Here is a 20219-nt window from a genome sequence, read left to right on the forward strand (position 1 = left end):
CTAGGCACCTCATCACAGCCTAAGAACTATCTAGCCCTAGAGATAGAAAACAAAGCCTACCTTGCCTCAGAGAAATTCCCCAAAGGTAAAGGAAGCCCCCCACATATATTGACTGTGAGTAAAGATGAAAGTCACAAACGCAGAAATGAAACAGGTTTCAGCAAAGGGAGGCCAGACTTACTAAATAGACAGAGGATAGGAAAGGTAACTTTGCGATCAGCACAAATACCTACAAAAGACCACGCAGAGTGTGCAAAAAAGACCTCCGCACCGACTCACGGTGCGGAGGGGCCACTCTGCATCCCAGAGCTTCCAGCTAGCAAGACAAAATCATGAAAACCAGCTGGACAAGAAAACAATGAACAAATAATGACTATCAGGAACTTAGCTTCTGCAGGAGAAGGCAGGTCACCAGAGAGATCCAGGAGCGAACTGAGCCAATGCAAAAACATTGACAGCTGGCATGGAGTAACGATCTGAGAGGAATTAAATAGAGCAGTCAACCAAAGGATAAACCATGTCACCTGTGTAAAGAACCTCAGAAGCAGCATCTTCACTCACAGCCACCAGAGGGAGCCCATAGACAGAACTCGCCGAAGTACCATTCACGACCACAGGAGGGAGTTCGACAACAGAATTCACAACAGTGAACTGTCAGCTCATGCTCAGAGCACGACCTGACACGTCTCCTCCCTGCATATGACATGCTGCTCTGATGTCCAGCAGTGCAGAAGCATTGCACAGTTAATAAAAATTGAAAAAATATTTGTAAAAAAATCACAAAATTAAGAGCAAAAAAAAGAAAAACTATAAATCCAACAAATACATTTATTTATGTAAAAAAAAAAAAAAGTACACATATTTGCTATCACAGTGTCTGGAACAAACCAACCCATAAAGCTGTCCAACTAGTTAACCCCTTCAGTGAATACTATTAAAATAATAAATAAACAAACTAGGCAAGAATACTATGCTTTATCATTATACCACCAAAACAAAAAGTGGAATAAAACACGATAAAAAAGACAAATGTAAATAAAAATGGTATCTCTGAAAATGTCATCTTGTCCTGCGAAAAAACAAGCGCCATACAGCTCCATCAGCAGAAAAATAAAAAAGTTATAGCTCTCAGAATAAAGCAATGCAAAAGTAATTATTTGTTCTATAAAATAGTTTTTATTGTGGAAATGCGCCAAAACATAAAAAATATAAATGTGGTATCACTGTAATCATACTGACCCGAAGCTTAAATCTTGGTTATCAATTTTATCACACACGGAACTACATAAAAAGAAAGAAAAAAACAATTCCTGAATTGCTGTTTTTTGTTCATTCTGCCTCACTAAAATCGGACGAGAAAGCAATAAAAAAAAGCAATGTGATTGAAAATGGTACCAATAAGAACGTCAATTCGTTCCGCAAAAAACAAGCCTTGACATGACTCTGTCGGCAGAAATATGTAAAAATTATAGCTGTTAAAATATGGAGATGCAGCAATAAAAAACATTTTTTAGTTTGTGACAGCAGCCAAACAAAAAACTATATAAATCTAGTATCCAACCTGAAGAATAAAGTTGTCTAATCACTTATACCGCACAAGGAACGGCGTAAAAAAAATAAATAGAACCAATTCTTCACCTGCTATTGATTTGTTCATTTTGCTTCCCAAAGATCGCGGCAGGGCTTGGCTCACACTTATCATGCACTCTGTGCTGAATACTTACACCGGGGTTTCTGTGTAAATCTCTAAAATACATAATTCAGACGAAACCCCCCGATGGAAGATTTCCTATAAAGAGGCAGATGGAGGCACTGTGGACGCCGTCTGGCTGCCTATGATCCGACGGTGTCCGTCTTTTTAACCCCTTTACCCCCAAGGGTGGTTTGCACGTTAATGACCAGGCCAATTTTTACAATTCTGACCACTGTCCCTTTATGAGGTTATAACTCCGAAACGCTTCAACGGATCCTGGTGATTCTGACATTGTTTTCTCGTGACATATTGTACTTCATGATAGTGGTAAAATTTCTTTGATAGTACCTGCGTTTATTTGTGAAAAAAACGGAAATTTGGCGAAAATTTTGAAAATTTCGCAATTTTCAAACTTTGAATTTTTATGCAATTAAATCACAGAGATATGTCACACAAAATACTTAATAAGTAACATTTCCCACATGTCTCCTTTACATCAGCATAATTTTGGAACCAATTTTTTTTTTTGTTAGGGAGTTATAAGGGTTAAAAGTTGACCAGCAATTTCTCATTTTTACAACACCATTTTTTTTTAGGGACCACGTCTCATTTGAAGTCATTTTGAGGGGTCTATATGATAGAAAATGCCCAAGTGTGACACCATTCTAAAAACTGCACCCCTCAAGGTGCTCAAAACCACATTCAAGAAGTTTATTAACCCTTCAGGTGTTTAATAGGAATTTTTGGAATGTTTAAATAAAAATGAACATTTAACTTTTTTACACAAAAAATTTACTTCAGCTCCAATTTGTTTTATTTTACCAAGGGTAACAGGAGAAATTGGACCCAAAAAGTTGTTGTCCAATTTGTCCTGAGTACGCTGATACCCCATATGTGGCAGTAAACCACTGTTTGGGCGCATGGGAGAGCTCGGAAGGGAAGGAGCGCTATTTGACTTTTCAATGCAAAATTGACAGGAATTGAGATGGGACGCCATGTTGCGTTTGGAGAGCCACTGATGTGCCTAAACATTGAAACCCCCCACAAGTGACACCATTTTGGAAAGTAGACCCCCTAAGGAACTTATCTGGATGTGTGGTGAGCACTTTGACCCACCAAGTGCTTCACAGAAGTTTATAATGCAGAACCGTAAAAATAAAAAATCATATTTTTTCACAAAAATTATATTTTTGCCCCCAATTTTTTATTTTTCCAAGGGTAAGAGAAGAAATTGGACCTCAAAAGTTGTTGTCCAATTTGTCCTGAGTACGCTGATACCCCACATGTGGCAGTAAACCACTGTTTGGGCGCATGGGAGAGCTCGGAAGGGAAGGAGCGCAGTTTGACTTTTCAATGCAAAATTGACAGAAATTGAGATGGGACGCCATGTTGCGTTTGGAGAGCCACTGATGTGCCTAAACATTGAAACCCCCCACAAGTGACACCATTTTGGAAAGTAGACCCCCTAAGGAACTTATCTAGAGGTGTGGTGAGCACTTTGACCCACCAAGTGCTTCACAGAAGTTTATAATGCAGAACCGTAAAAATAAAAAATCATATTTTTTCACAAAAATTATATTTTTGCCCCCAATTTTTTATTTTTCCAAGGGTAAGAAAAGAAATTGGACCTCAAAAGTTGTTGTCCAATTTGTCCCGAGTACGCTGATACCCCATATGTGGCAGTAAACCACTGTTTGGGCGCATGGGAGAGCTCGGAAGGGAAGGAGCGCCGTTTGACTTTTCAATGCAAAATTGACAGGAATTGAGATGGGACGCCATGTTGCGTTTGGAGAGCCACTGATGTGCCTAAACATTGAAACCCCCCACAAGTGACACCATTTTGGAAAGTAGACCCCCTAAGGAACTTATCTGGATGTGTGGTGAGCACTTTGACCCACCAAGGGCTTCACAGAAGTTTATAATGCAGAGCCATAAAAATAAAACAAAATTTTTTTCCCACAAAAATTATTTTTTAGCCCCCAGTTTTGTATTTTCCCTAGGGTAACAGGAGAAATTGGACCCCAAAAGTTGTTGTCCAATTTGTCCTGAGTACGCTGATACCCCATATGTGGGGGGGAACCACCGTTTGGGCGCATGGGAGGGTTCGGAAGGGAAGGAGCGCCATTTGGAATGCAGACTTAGATGGAATGGTCTGCAGGCGTCACATTGCGTTTGCAGAGCCCCTAATGTACCTAAACAGTAGAAACCCCCCACAAGTGACACCATTTTGGAAAGTAGACCCCCTAAGGAACTCATCTTGATGTGTTGTGAGAGCTTTGAACCCCCAAGTATTTCACTACAGTTTATAACGCAGACCCATGCAAATAAAAAATATTTTTTTTCCACAAAAATTATATTTTAGCCCCCAGTTTTGTATTTTTCCAAGGTTAGCAGGAGAAATTGGACCCTAAATGTTGTTGTCCAATTTGTCCTGAGTACGCTGATACCCGATATGTGGGGGGGAACCACCGTTTGGGCGCATGGGAGGGCTCGGAAGGGAAGGAGCATCATTTGGAATGCAGACTTAGATGGACTGGTCTGCAGGCGTCACATTGCGTTTGCAGAGCCCCTAATGTACCTAAACAGTAGAAACCCCCCACAAGTGACCCCATATTGGAAACTAGACCCCTCAATGAACTTATCTAGATGTGTTGTGAGAACTTTGAACCCCCAAGTGTTTCACTACAGTTTATAACGCAGAGCCGTGAAAATAAAAAATCTTTTTGTTTTCCCACAAAAATTATTTTTTAGCCCCCAGTTTTGTATTTTCCCAAGGGTAACAGGAGAAATTGGTCCACAAAAGTTGTTGTCCAATTTGTCCTGAGTACGCTGATACCCCATATGTTGGGGTAAACCCCTGTTTGGGCACACAGGAGAGCTCGGAAGGGAAGGAGCACTGTTTTACTTTTTCAACGCAGAATTGGCTGGAATTGAGATCGGACGCCATGTCGTGTTTGGAGAGCCCCTGATGTGCCGAAACAGTGGAAACCCCCCAATTATAACTGAAACCCTAATCTAAACACACCCCTAACCCTAATTCCAACGGTAACCCTAACCACACCTCTAACCTTGACACACCCCTAACCCTAATCCCAACCCTATTCCCAACTGTAAATGTAATCTAAACCCTAACCCTAACTTTAGCCCCAACCCTAACTGTAGCCCCAACCCTAACCCTAACCCTAGCCCTAACCCTAGCCCTAACCCTAGCCCTAACCCTAACCCTAGCCCTAACCCTAGCCCTAACCCTAGCCCTAACCCTAACCCTAGCCCTAGCCCTAACCCTAGCCCTAACCCTAGCCCTAACCCTAGCCCTAACCCTAGCCCTAACCCTAACCCTAGCCCTAGCCCTAACCCTAGCCCTAACCCTAGCCCTAACCCTAACCCTAGCACTAACCCTAGCCCTAGCCCTAACCCTAGCCCTAACCCTAGCCCTAATGGGAAAATGGAAATAAATACATTTTTTTTTATTTTTCCCTAACTAAGGGGGTGATGAAGGGGGGTTTGATTTACTTTTATAGCGAGTTTTTTAGCGGATTTTTATGATTGGCAGCCGTCACACACTGAAAGACCCTTTTTATTGCAAAAAATATTTTTTGCAATACCACATTTTGAGAGCTATAATTTTTCCATATTTTGGTCCACAGAGTCATGTGAGGTCTTGTTTTTTGCGGGACGAGTTGACGTTTTTATTGAAAACATTTTTGGGCACGTGACATTTTTTTATCGCTTTTTATTCCGATTTTTGTGAGGAAGAATGACCAAAAGCCAGCTATTCATGAATTTCTATTGGGGGAGGCGTTTATACCGTTCCGCGTTTGGTAAAATTGATAAATCAGTTTTATTCTTCGGGTCAGTACGATTACAGCGATACCTCATTTATATCATTTTTTTATGGTTTGGTGCTTTTATACGATAAAAACTATTTTACAGAAAAAATAATTATTTTTGCATCGCTTTATTCTCAGGACTATAACTTTTTTATTTTTTTGCTGATGATGCTGTATGGCAGCTCTTTTTTTGCGGGACAATATGACGCTTTCAGCGGTACCATGGTTATTTATATCTGTCCTTTTGATCGCGTGTTATTCCACTTTTTGTTCGGCGGTATGATAATAAAGCGTTGTTTTTTGCCTCGTTTTTTTTTTTTTTTTCTTACGGTGTTTACTGAAGGGGTTAACTAGTGGGACAGTTTTATAGGTCGGGTCGTTACGGACGCGGCGATACTAAATATGTGTACTTTTATTGGTTTTTTTTTTTTATTTAGATGAAGAAATGTATTTATGGGAATAATATTTTTTTTTTTTTTTCATTATTTTGGAATATTTTTTTTTATTTTTTTTACACATTTGGAAAATTTTTTTTTTACTTTTTTACTTTGTCCCAGGGGGGGACATCACAGATCAGTGATCTGACAGTTTGCACAGCACTCTGTCAGATCACTGATCTGATAGGAGTGCAGGCTGCTTCACAGTGCCTGCTCTGAGCAGGCTCTGTGAAGCCACCTCCCTCCCTGCAGGACCCGGATCCGCGGCCATCTTGGATCCGGGGCTCGAGCAGGGAGGGAGGTGAGGAGACCCTCGCAGCAACGCGATCACATCGCGTTGCTGCGGGGGGCTCAGGGAAGCCCGCAGGGAGCCCCCTCCCTGCGCGGTGCTTCCCTGCACCGCCGGCACATCGCGATCATCTTTGATCGCGGTGTGCCAGGGGTTAATGTGCCGGGGGCGGTCTGTGACCGCTCCTGGCACATAGTGCCGGATGTCAGCTGCGATAAGCAGCTGACACCCGGCCGCGATCGGCCGCGCTCCCCCCGTGAGCGCGGCCGATCGGCTATGACGTACTATCCCGTCCAGGGTCAGATAAGCCCAGGGCACCTCGACGGGATAGTACGTCTAAGGTCACAGAGGGGTTAAGCGTGCATAAAAGCATGGTCCTCCACAGTTTTATGCATCACTGAAAAGAAGGACACCACAGAACAGAGGCCAGATGGAGTCCAGAGTAACTCTGCTGCTGCATTATACTATTGGATCCCTCGGGGGTTTAATCTAAATCACGTCACTCAGAGATTTAGATGTAAACCCCAATGTAGTTGTTCAGCATAGAACGTGGGATAAATGTGATCCCAAATGTTTTCTAAAATGTTCCCAACAAAAACTTCAACTCAATTCACAAAAAAGCAAGTCCCCACTCAGCTTCGACATTTGTTAATGGAAATATAGGGGGCTTCCATGTTACTGGTAATACAAAAGCTCTGGATAAGCACTACAGCTCCTCACACCCCAAAAGAAATTCAGCAAATTCTGCACTCCCAAATCCAAATGCCCCTCCCTTCTGAACCCCACAGTGTGCCTCAACCACATTTAGCGTCCACGTTTGGCATTTCTGTAGTGATGAGAGCCCACCTAATTTACAGGTGTGTGTGTCCAGAAACATGAGCTGGGCATAACAATGTACTGGGCACTACAACATACTGGTGACTGCAACATACTGGGCACTACAATGGCAGTTTGCAGTTTCCACTCAGCAACATCCACTGCTGCTTGTTTCTGGAAAACACCCATGGAGTCAAAATCATCACTACACCTGTAGATAAATACTCAATAGGGTATAATTTCCAAAATGGGGGCACTTGAGGGGAGAATCAGCTCTTCTAGCACTTAGGAACTCTGTATATGGAGTCCGCAAACTATTCTAGCAAAATTTGCGTTCCCAGAGGAAAATAGCGCTCAATTCCTCCTGAGTCTCTCCGTATAGCTAAGCCATACTGTACAGCCACATATGAGATATTTCTACATTCAGCAGAAATTGTGGGACAGATTTTGGTTTTATTTTTACCTATTTCTGAGAGTGAAAATGTTAAATCTTTGGCTAAAACAAAAGTTTGGTGGTAAAAATGTAAATTATTTTTTCTTCACTGCCCAATAGTATAAAATTCTGTGATACACCTGTGGTGTCAATATGATCCATGCATCTGTGTATGAATTCATTGAGAGATGTAGATTGTAAATTTGAGCATTTTATGGGGGGTTCTGCTGTTCTGACACCTCAGAGGTTCTATCAATGTGACATGACACACTTAAACTAGTCGACCAAAATCTGAACACTAATATGTTGCTTATTCCCTTCGTATCTTTGCACTTTGTTTCAAAAGTAGTTTTCGACCACATTCAGGGTATCAGCGTACTCAGGAGAAATGGCACAACAAATTTTAAGGTATATTTTTCCCTGTTAACCTTGTGAAAATAAAAAAACGCGTGCTAATAGAACATTGTTGTGGGAAAAAATGTGATTTTGTTATATCCATGGCTCAACTTTATAAACTTCTGTGAATCACCTGTGAATTCAAGGTGCTTACCACACATCTAGAGAAGTTCCCCGAGGAATCTAGTTTCCAAAATACGGTCACTTGTGGGGTTTTCCATTGCTTACGCACATCAGTGGCTCTTCAAACGTGACATGACACCCACAAAACATTCCATCAAAATCTGCATTCCAAAACGTCACTCCATCCTTTCTAAGCTCTGCCATGCGCTCAAACAGTAGTTTCCCCCAAATATGGGGTATTTAAATAACAAATTTTGTGGTCCAATTTCTCCTTTTACTCTCATGAACATAAAAACATTGGGGATAAAATAACATTTGTGGGACAAATTAGATTTTTTATTTTCCTGGCTCAAGGTTATGAACTTCTGTGAAGCACCACACCACATCTAGGTAAGCTGAGGGGTCTAGTTTCCAAAACTGGGTCGCTTGTGGGAGGTGTCCACTCTTTAGGCACATCAAGGGCTCTCCAAATACGACATGGCATCTGCTAATAATTCCAGTAAATTTTGCAGTGAAATGACGCTCCTTCCCTTCGGAGCCCTGCCGTGTGCAAAAAACGCACTTTTCACCACATATGGGGTATCAATGTACTCAGGGGAAATTGAGCAACACATTTTATGGTGCAATTTCACCTGTTACCCTTGTGAAAATGCAAAATCTAGGACTAAAATACATTTTTGTGTGAAAAATTATATATTTTTATTTTCACAGCTCAACGCATTAAACTTCTGTGAAGCACCTGGGGGTTCAAGGTGCTCACCACACATCTAGATAAGTTACCTGATGAGTCTAGTTTCCATAATGTCACTTATGAGCGGATTTCACTGTTTAGGCACATCAGAAGCTCGCCAAACTTGACATAGAGTCCACTAAAGATTCAAGCAAATTTTGCATTCAAATAGTCAAATGACGTTTCTTCCTTTCTGAGCCCCGCTGTGCGCAAAAACAGTAGTTTTCTTCTACATATGGGGTATCAGAATATTTAGGAGAAATTGCACAACAAATTTTGGGGTTCATTTTTTTCCTGCTACCTTTGCTAAAATAAAAAAAATTGGGTCTAAAGTAAAATTTTTGTGAAAAAGTTAAATGTTAATTTTTACCTTCCACATTTCATTAATTCTTGTGAAGCACCTGAAGGGTTAATAAACTTCTTCAAGGTGGTTTTGAACACCTTAAGGAGTGCAGTTTTTAGAATTGTGTCACTTTTGGATATTTGCTATCATATTGGACCCTTAACCCCTTAATCCCATATGACGTACTATCCCGTCCAGGTGACCTGGGACTTAATTCCCATGGACGGGATAGTACGTCATATGCGATCGGCCGCGCTCACGGGGGGAGCGCGGCCGATCGCGGCCGGGTGTCAGCTGCCTATCGCAGCTGACATCCGGCACTATGTGCCAGGAGCGGTCACGGACCGCTCCCGGCACATTAACCCCCGGCACACCGCGATCAAAGATGATCGCGGTGTGCCGGCGGTGCAGGGAAGCATCGCGCAGGGAGGGGGCTCCCTGCGGGCTTCCCTGAGACGATCGGTACACGGTGATGTGCTCACCGTGTACCGAGCGTCTTCTCCCTGCAGTCCCCGGATCCAAAATGGCCGCCGGGCTGCATCCGGGTCCTGCAGGGAGCACTTCCGGGTCAGGATCAGGCTGCAGCTGCAGCTCTAATCCTGCCCGGCTGTATGTCAGATCACCGATCTGATAGAGTGCTGTGCACACTGTCAGATCGGTGATCTGTGATGTCCCCCCCTGGGACAAAGTGAAAAAGTAAAAAAAAAAATTTCCACACTTGTAAAAAAAAAAATAAAAAAAAAATTCCTAAATAAAGCAGAAAAAAAAAATATTATTCCCATAAATACATTTCTTTACATAAAAAAAAAAACAAAAAAACAATAAAAGTACACATATTTAGTATCGCCGCGTCCGTAACGACCCGACCTATAAAACTGGCCCACTAGTTAACCCCTTCAGTGAACACCGTAAGAAAAAAAAAAAAAAAACGAGCCAAAAAACAACGCTTTATTATCATAACGCTGAACAAAGAGTGGAATAACACGCGATCAAAAAGACGGATATAAATAACCATGTTACCACTGAAAACGTCATCTTGTCCCGCAAAAAACGAGCTGCCATATAGCATCATAACCAAAAAAATAAAAAAGTTATAGTCCTCTGAATAAAGCGATGCCAAAATAATTATTTTTTCTATAAAATAGCTTTTATCGTATAAAAGCGCCAAAACATAAAAAAAATGATATAAATGAGGTGTCGCTGTAATCGTACTGACCCGAAGAATAAAACTGCTTCATCAATTTTACCAAATGCGGAACGGTATAAACGCCTCCCCCAAAAGAAATTCATGAATAGCTGGTTTTTGGTCATTCTGCCTCACAAAAAAATCGGAATAAAAAGCGATCAAAAACTGTCACGTGTCCGAAAATGTAACCGATAAAAACGTCAACTCGTCCCGCAAAAAACAAGACCTCACATGACTCTGTGGACCAAAATATGGAAAAATTATAGGTCTCAAAATGTGGAGACGCAAAAACTTTTTTGCTATAAAAAGCGTCTTTTAGTGTGTGACGGCTGCCAATCATAAAAATCCGCTAAAAAACTCGCTATAAAAGTAAATCAAACCCCCCTTCATCACCCCCTTAGTTAGGCTAGGTTCACATTGCGTTAATGGGTTAACGCTAACGGACAGCGTTGCACGGCGAAAATGTCACAATTAACGCCGTGCAACGGGTCCGTTAGCACAACCATTGACAGCAATGTGATTTTCAGGTGTAGCGCATCGCTAGAGCGTGCCATTTTCGGCTCGCGCTAGCAAGGTGCCATTCTTTTGTGGCGCGCCTCAGACGCTGCTTGCAGCGTCCGCGGCGCGCCCGAGGTCCGATCCCCGATCTTCCAGAGCGGGGACGTTAACGCGACCACTAAACACGACACCTAAAAAGACATTGCGTTAGCGCAATCCGCTAGTGCTAAACGGATTTCCCTAACGCAATGTGAACCTAGCCTTAGGGAAAAATAATAAAATTAAAAAAAATGTATTTATTTCCATTTTCCGGTTAGGGTTAGGGTTAGGGTTAGGGCTAGGGTTGGGGCTAGGGTTAGGGTTTGGATTACATTTACGGTTGGGATTAGGGTTGGGATTAGAATTAGGGGTGTGTCTGGGTTAGGTGTGTGGTTAGGGTTACAGTTGGGATTAGGGTTAGTGGTGCGTTTGGATTAGGGTTTCATTTATAATTGGGGGGTTTCCACTGTTTAGACACATCAGGGGCTCTCCAAACGCGACATGGCGTCCGATCTCAATTCCAGCCAATTCTGCATTGAAAAAGTAAAACAGTGCTCCTTCACTTCCGAGCTCTCCCGTGCGCCCAAACAGGGGTTTACCCCAACATATGGGGTATCAGCGTACTCGAGACAAATTGGACAACAACTTTTTGGGTCCAAGTTCTCTTGTTATCCTTGGGAAAATAAAAATTTGGGGGGCTAAAAATCATTTTTGTGGGAAAAAAAAGGATTTTTATTTTCACGGCTCTGCGTTGTAAACTGTAGTGAAACACTTGGGGGTTCAAAGTTTTCACAACACATCTAGATAAGTTCCATGGGAGGTCTAGTTTCCAATATGGGGTCACTTGTGGGTGGTTTCTACTGTTTGGGTACATCAGGGGCTCTGCAAATGCAACGTGACGCCTGCAGACCAATCCATCTAAGTCTGCATTCCAAATGGCGCTCCTTCCCTTCCGAGCTCTGCCATGAGCCCAAACAGTGGTTCCCCCCCACATATGGGGTATCAGCGTACTCAGGACAAATTGAACAACAACTTTTGGGGTCCAATTTATTCTGTTACCCTTGTAAAAATACAAAGCTGGGGGCTAAAAAATCATTTTTGTGAAAAAAAAAAGAATTTTTATTTTCACGGGTCTGCGTTATAAACTGTAGTGAAACACTTAGGGGTTCAAAGTTCTCACAACACATCTAGATAAGTTCCATGGGAGGTCTAGTTTCTAATATGGGGTCACTTGTGGGGGGTTTGTACTGTTTGGGTACATCAGGGGCTCTGCAAATGCAACGTGACTCCTGCAGACCAATCCATCTAAGTCTGCATTCCAAATGGCGCTCCTTCCCTTCCGAGCTCTGCCATGCGCCCAAACAGTGGTTCCCCCCCACATATGGGGTATCAGCGTACTCAGGACAAATTGGACAACAACTTTTGGGGTCCAATTTATTATGTTACCCTTGTGAAAATACAAAACTGGGGGCTAAAAAATTTTTGCGAAAAAAAAATAAATTTATTTTAACGGCTCTGCGTTATAAACTGTAGTGAAACACTTGGGGGTTCAAAGCTCTCAAAACACATCTAGATAAGTTCCTTAGAGGGTCTAGTTTCCAAAATGGTGTCACTTGTGGGGGTTTTTAATGTTTAGGCACATCAGGGGCTCTCCAAACCAACATGGCGTCCCATCTTAATTCCAGTCAATTTTGCATTGAAAAGTCAAATGGCGCTCCTTCCCTTCCGAGCTCTGCTATGCACCCAAAAAGTGGTTTACCCCCACATATGGGGTATCGTCGCACTCAGGACAAATTGCACAACAACTTTTGTGGTCTAATTTCTTCTCTTACCCTTGGGAAAATAAAAAATTGGGGGCGAAAAGATCATTTTTGTGAAAAAATAAGATTTTTTATTTTTACGGCTCTGCATTATAAACTTCTGTGAAGCACTTGTTGGGTCAAAGTGCTCACCACACATCTAGATAAGTTCCTTAAGGGGTCTACTTTTCAAAATGGTGTCACTTGTGAGGGGTTCCAATGTTTAGGCACATCAGGGGCTCTCCAAACGCAACATGGCGTCCCATCTCAATTCCAGTCAATTTTGCATTGAAAAGTCAAATGGCGCTCCTTTCCTTCCGAGCTCTGCCATGCGCCCAAACAGTGGTTTACCCCCACATATGGGGTATCGTCGCACTCAGGACAAATTGCACAACAACTTTTGTGGTCTAATTTCTTCTCTTACCCTTGGGAAAATAAAAAATTGGTGGCGAAAAGATTATTTTTGTGAAAAAATATGATTTTTTATTTTTACGGCTCTGCATTATAAACTTCTGTGAAGCACTTGTTGGGTCAAAGTGCTCACCACACCTCTAGATAAGTTCCTTAAGGGGTCTACTTTCCAAAATGGTGTCACTTGTGGGGATTTCAATGTTTAGGCACATCAGGGGCTCTCCAAACGCAACATGGCATCCCATCTCAATTCCAGTCAATTTTGCATTGAAAAGTAAAATGGCGCTCCTTCCCTTCCGAGCTCTGCCATACGCCCAAACAATGGTTTACACCCATATACGGGGTATCAGCGTACTCAGGACAAATTGGCCAACAATTTTTGAGGTTCAATTTCTTCTCTTACTCATGGGAAAATAAAAAATTGGGGGCGAAAAGATCATTTTTGTGAAAAAATATGATTTTTTATTTTTACGGCTCTGCATTATAAACTTCTGTGAAGCAATTGGTGGGTCAAAGTGGTCACCACACATCTAGATAAGTTCCTTAGGGTGTCTACTTTCCAAAATGGTGTCACTTGTGGGGGGTTTCAATGTTTAGGCACATCAGTGGCTCTCCAAACGCAACATGGTGTCCCATCTCAATTCCTGTCAATTTTGCATTTAAAAGTCAAATGGCGCTCCTTCCCTTCCGAGCTCTGCCATGCGCCCAAACAGTGGTTTACCCCCACATATGGGGTATCAGCGTACTCAGTACAGATTGTACAACAATGTTTGGCATCCATTTTATCCTGTTACCCTTGGTAAAATAAAACAAATTGGAGCTGAAATAAATTTTGTGTGAAAAAAAGTTAAATATTCATTTTTATTTAAACATTCCAAAAATTCCTGTGAAACCCCTGAAGGGTTAATAAACTTCTTGAATGTGGTTTTGAGCACCTTGAGGGGTGCAGTTTTTAGAATGGTGTCACACTTGGGTATTTTCTATCATATAGACCCCTCAAAATGACATCAAATGAGATGTGGTCCCTAAAAAAAAATGGTGTTGTAAAAATGAGAAATTGCTGGTCAACTTTGAACCCTTATAACTCCCTAACAAAAAAAAATTTTGGTTCCAAAATTGTGCTGATGTAAAGGAGACATGTGGGAAATGTTACTTATTAAGTATTTTGCGTGACATATCTCTGTGATTTAAGGGCATAAAAATTTAAAGTTGGAAAATTGCGAAATTTTCAAAATTTTCGCCAAATTTCCGTTTTTTTCACAAATAAACGCAAGTTATATCGAATAAATGTTACTACTAAAATGAAGTACAATATGTCACGAGAAAACAATGTCAGAATCGCCAAGATCCGTTGAAGCGTTCCAGAGTTATAACCTCATAAAGGGACAGTGGTCAGAATTGTAAAAATTGGCCCGGTCATTAACGTGCAAACCACCCTCGGGGCTTAAGGGGTTAAAGTGTCTTCAAATGTGATTTAGTCCCTAAAAAAAGATTTTTAATAATTTGGAAAATGAGAAATCACTGGTCATGTTTTAACACTTTTAACTTCCTAACAAAAAAAATATGTTTCAAAAATTGTGCTGATGTAAAGCAGACATGTGGGAAATGTTATTTATTAACTATTTTGTGTGACATGACTCTCTGGCTTAAGGACATTGCTAAATTTTCCAAATTTTTGTCAAATTTCCAATATTTTCACAAATAAATGTTAGTCACATTTTATCACTATTATGAAGTACAATATGTTTTGAGCAAACCTCAGAATCCGTGGGATCCGTTGAAGTGTTCCAGAGTTATTACTAGATAAAGTGACACTTGTCCGAATTGCAAAACTTGGCCTGGTCAGGAAGGTGAAACAGGCTTCCGGGTGAAGGGGTGGCCATACACAATAGCCAGAAAATAGTTGATGGTTGATCAACCAGTCAACAAATGTTTATCTGGTGACCATACACATGTAATGAAAATCTGCTACACTCACCAATATCAGTAGAACCAGCTGTCGATTGGATGTGTGTGAGGGCTCCTTAGCTCTCCCTCAACAGGTGATGTTGGATGAGACAAGGATCCGAGTAGTTGGAATTCAAGTGCGCAAGTCTATTGCATACGGGCACGGTTAATCTTTAAAATGACGCTTCATGCACATGGTTCTACTATCAATCTGCACATATTGTGCCTTTGCATGCCACCAAATTTAACAAACGCACTGAATAATGTTCCATCGCATCATATTAAGAAGATATTTTTATATAGAGAAGGAGATGATGGAAACAACATAGGAAAAATACTCTCATTTGACCAAACACACAAATCTATGGTTTGGAAAGAAAAATACATTCTACTATATGCTTTACAATAGGTTGAAACCTAATTCTACTGCACTCAATATCTAGAAATAAAGATGTTACCTTTATTTTAGCACTTAAAGAGTAACCGTCGTTTTCATTTTTATTTCATAAATCAATAGTGTATATGAAAATAAGAAACTTTGTAATATATCTTATCAGAGAAATCTGCTTCTTTCTCCTGCTGGACTGATTTTTCATTCTCAATTCAGGAGTAAAATCTGTAGTCAGTGAAGACAGATTGTTATATTACTGAGATAGGAGATGACAGGAGCTTAAGATAAGATTATATGATGATGGGAGAGGGGAGCTAGAGGCAGAGCTCTGTTCCTCTCATTTCCCTTCTCTTCTACATTGAATCTTATCAGTAGCATCTGCCATCTCCGCTCTCAGTAATGGGAAAATCTGTCTTCAGTGAATACAGATTTTACCTATGAACTGAGAGTTATGAGAAGGAATAATCAGTCGAGGAGGAGAAAAAAGCAGATTTCTTTGATAAGATATATTAGAAAGTTGCGTATTTTAACGTATACTATTGATTTATGAAATGAAAATGAATAAAAAGGTTATTCTTAAAAGCTTTACGAAAAAAATGTTAATCCTTTAAAGGTGACTGACAGATCAGATGGAATATATATATATATATATATATATATATATATATATATATAGCATTGGCATTCACTCTTCCTATAACCCTTCTCCTATAATAGGCATAAATTTAGAATAAAATATCATGTATTTGCCTAAAGTAATGTGATCTTCATAAAACTGCTGAACATCTACTTCTACTACCATTAAGCAGGGAGATTATCATGTATTTTTCGGTTAGTCTAAATTTTGAGATTCACTAATTATGTATGTATTCATTTATCTCCTATTATCTAGAGCAGAGGTGTCAAACTGCATTCCTCAAGGGCTGAAAACAGGTCATGTTTTCTGGATTTCCTTGTACTGCACAGGTGATAATTTAATCAACCACACATAATGATTACAGCACCTTGTGCAAAGCTAAGGAAATCTTGAAAACACGCATGGTTTGCGGCCCTCGAGGAATGCAGTTTGACACTCCTGATCTAGAGTCAACATGTTCCACACCTCAGCACACATGTTCTTATCAGTTATCTGTTCCCATTGAGGTCCGCACTATAATTTTTCCTACCTCAAACACTAAAACAGATTTTTTTTTTAGAACTTTATCGTTTTTTTTTTGTTTGTTTTTTAAATATTGGATAAAAAACAGGAAATACCCACACAATCACAGGAAGAACATGCAAACATGATGCAGATGTTGCCCTTGGTTGGATTTGACCTTAGGACCTCAATGTTGCAAGACAATAATTCTCACCACCAAAGTAATACCTATAATCACTATAATCAATTTGAAACTACACATTAAACAAGTTACTTCATTGTCTCCATTACAGATTCCGTAAAAAAATTACGTGTTTGTTTCACACTTCATTGTAGCAATTTCTTCCTTAATCCTGTAGCCCTCATAATAAAATATAGCAGAGATTTGAATAGGTGTTGACTTTGCCCAAGCCCTACATCACACTATATGGCTCTTTCATCCTGTCATGTTTAGTAGGCATTCATGGGGACACCTATTGGTTGCCTATCACATGGTTTGTCCAAATGTCCTAGTTATAGGAGATTGGATGTTTAATGATTGACATACATGCAGTAGCTTGGTCCACTGTAATGTACCGCGGGATCGCTGTTGTTTATTATCATATGCATAGTGGTCTGGTTTAATATAAGAGATACATTGGTTTAATTCATCATATTGTAATATAGGGTCACTGCTTTTGTATTGCTATTTGTCTTTGCGCCATTTCATGTTTTGGGCATATTGAATACACACAGAACACTCCACGTTCTGGTCATCCTTGAGTGGATAAGGGTGTTTGTATCATGTTTTTAATTGTTTTAATCATGTTGTGCTTTTGTGATAATAAAGAGTAATTTTGTTACATTCTATTTACAGGTGTGCACGGTTTATAAGCATTGGTCTGTGCTTATTTTTGTAAGGTCTCGTGTCCTACATTATTTTTTCTGTTTATTTTTATTTTAGCAAGTAAAAATGTGACTTAGCCCTTAGTAAAAAATAAGTCTGATCGTGCAGTTGATTGGTCCATTTAGCCTCTTGCCATTTTGTGTTTTTTTAAGGCCATAAGTTGTACATAGGATGAAGGTGAAGACTCTTGAGAAATGATTAATTAGTAATGAAGCAATCTGTCGGTAGGTAACACGTATAACTTAGCCCATACAGATGGAGCACAGAGCTGTTTTTGGACTGATAATTATGAGATAAAAGGCAATCTGCCAAATACTACACTGATACAAGCTCCATCTGTCTACCGCTCGCAGCTTCCCCCATCATAACAAGTCTTCCAGGGTCTCATTTATCTGCTGCCTTTTTCTGTCGTCTTTCCTAGCCAATATTAGGATTATATTTAGGGCAAGATATATTTCGGCTGTTTTCCGCTGATTAAAGGAATCCCAACTGTTAAATATTCATCATTTTATAGAAGTGTCTGCATTTCATTTTTTACATCTCCAACTTTAGAAATCGGCACTCACCCAAGGCTGAAAAATCCCAAGGTGGATGTGCAGAGGGTTGTGAAATATTCTGGTAACACCGTTATCGCATATACATTTATTTACAACTTCTACCTGTTATTGGACCAGGCTTAGGACCACATTTCTTATGCACAAATTATAACGTTCTGATCTTTTTATAGACTTTCATTATTTCCTTTTTCAACTACTACTTAATAATGAAAGTGACTTGTGCGAGTTTTGATGCTCATCAACTTCTTTGTTCATTGACTGGTCTGTGGAATATGCAGGTTGTAGGTCTCCATGGACTAAATGTGTCTCAAACAATGAATATACCACTATGGGTTTGTTTCCACATGACATAGCGCTGCGGACAGAAGAATAAGGAAAGCGGCACTCACCAAGTCGATGAAAATAGAGTCCCTTTATTTCATATTTCGCGACATGGACAGGGTATGCAGTGGGTTCAGAGGGGTATAGGCAGAAGGATGTGAACAACGGCTGTTTCGCTTTGTTCTAACGCTTTTACGGGTCCAGGTGGTCCCACATGACATGTCCTCCCTGGAATTTCTGTATCGGAAAACCTGCAGAGATATCTGCAGCAATAAATGTTGGGAAAATGGAAAATAAAAAAGACAGGAGATTCTAAGCACATTTTACCCAAATGCATTGCAGGTGATATCGTATTCATATCCGCAGGTTACATTGAGATGATGCTGATTTCAATTTTTTTCAAGACAGATCAATTTCTGAGAAACAGAAAATCCAGTTGCATATTACGATGCAAAATAATTGCACAAAATCAGTGCAGTGACACCCGAACCAAAGAACCAACTCCAAGCAATGCATAAGCACAGGATGATATGGAGTATGAACATTAAAAAGATGATTTTTATTAAACAAATTTATGTAATCTTCACAGTTGATGTAGAAGAAATGTATAAAAATACAGACAAACAATAGCCAGCCATGAGTATATAAAGCGACGCACCAAGTCTGATGACGTGTGTAGAGTATAGTGTGAGTAAGAGCAGCACACCTCCAGCCCAGAGATGCAAGTACAAGTCAAACCAAGTGGGTATAAATAAAGGGTTGGAGAGGCACATGTTACCACAGATGGAGAAACTGAGGCTGGCCATAGGTACTGGATGGCAATTCCCCGACGCGCGTTTCAAGTGTGAAATACCCCTTTCTCAAGGGGATGGTGCAGAATTTTCTTTTATTTATTGCAGTGTAGAAATGAGATTTAGTTAAATCTAATTTACAACTCTGCCACAGTAAGACACACTGTTATTTACAATCAAAAATCCACCGTATTAAAAGGAGAGTTATTTAAAAATGACTTATTGTTTAAATCAGGTTTTTGTGATATATGTATTTAACCTCTTCCTGACATCTGCCGTCCATGTTCAGCGCAAGTTGGAAGTGGGTGTATAGAGCAGGCTCATGGGGTAAGCTCGACCCATACTTCACAAGTGATGACAGTGTGTTATAACCAGGACCTGCCTCTATCAATCGCGGGTGGAGCTGAGCTCCACTGGCAATTCTCAACTTGACAAAGGCCACTGCCAATCTCTGACAGCAGCATTTAACACGTGTTGGCATGTGGGCGCTTCATTCCATGAGCCCATCGGCACGCCCATGAAATCATCGTGGGTTGCAATGCTTTGCTATGACAATAGGAGGTCTATAGAAGACCCTCATATCTGTTTTTCCGATATTTTCTTAAATGAACACAAATATCTACTGGCCTAAATTTACCACTAACATAAAGTACAATGTGTCACGAATAAACATTCTCAGAATTATATTAAAACATTCCACAATTTAACTACATATAAAGTGACGCATGTCAGATCTGAAAAACTTGGCACGGTCATTAAGGGGTTAAACAAAGTAAAATCTTTATGTAATATGTGTTAGGTATGTACCCATCATGCCTAGTATTGTGTGATTTAATATATTTTTTCTTTTTTTTTTTTACAGCCTACAAGGAAAAAATGAAGGAGCTGTCTATGCTCTCTCTAATCTGCTCATGTTTCCATTCTGAGCCCCAAAATATTAACGCATACACATTTGATGGTGAGTAATAACTGGCCGATATTCAATGTATACACTTGTATATACTGTATTTCTCTATAAATACACATCCATAAACGTATTGCTTTAGTTTATATTGCAGTATGATAGGGAACTTTTATTCTGACTATTACTGTTGCTTACTAAGTACAAAGTATCTGAAGCACGTCCATTTGGTGCATACAATGTTCTTGTGCACTTTTAGCAATA

The 20219-nt window shown here is 40.3% G+C and overlaps 1 protein-coding gene across 1 annotated transcript in view; it reads left to right on the top strand.

The window, feature by feature from the left end:
* STMN2 (stathmin 2) overlaps positions 1–20219 on the top strand; it is a 108877-nt gene that overhangs the window by 66298 nt on the left and 22360 nt on the right. The window contains exon 2 of the mRNA XM_069731513.1: positions 19917–20012. Within this exon, the coding sequence (XP_069587614.1) occupies positions 19917–20012 (96 nt within the window). The remainder of the gene's footprint in view (positions 1–19916; positions 20013–20219) is intronic.

Source organism: Ranitomeya imitator, chromosome 6 (assembly GCF_032444005.1).
Source record: "Ranitomeya imitator isolate aRanImi1 chromosome 6, aRanImi1.pri, whole genome shotgun sequence".
Lineage (NCBI taxonomy): Eukaryota > Metazoa > Chordata > Amphibia > Anura > Dendrobatidae > Ranitomeya > Ranitomeya imitator.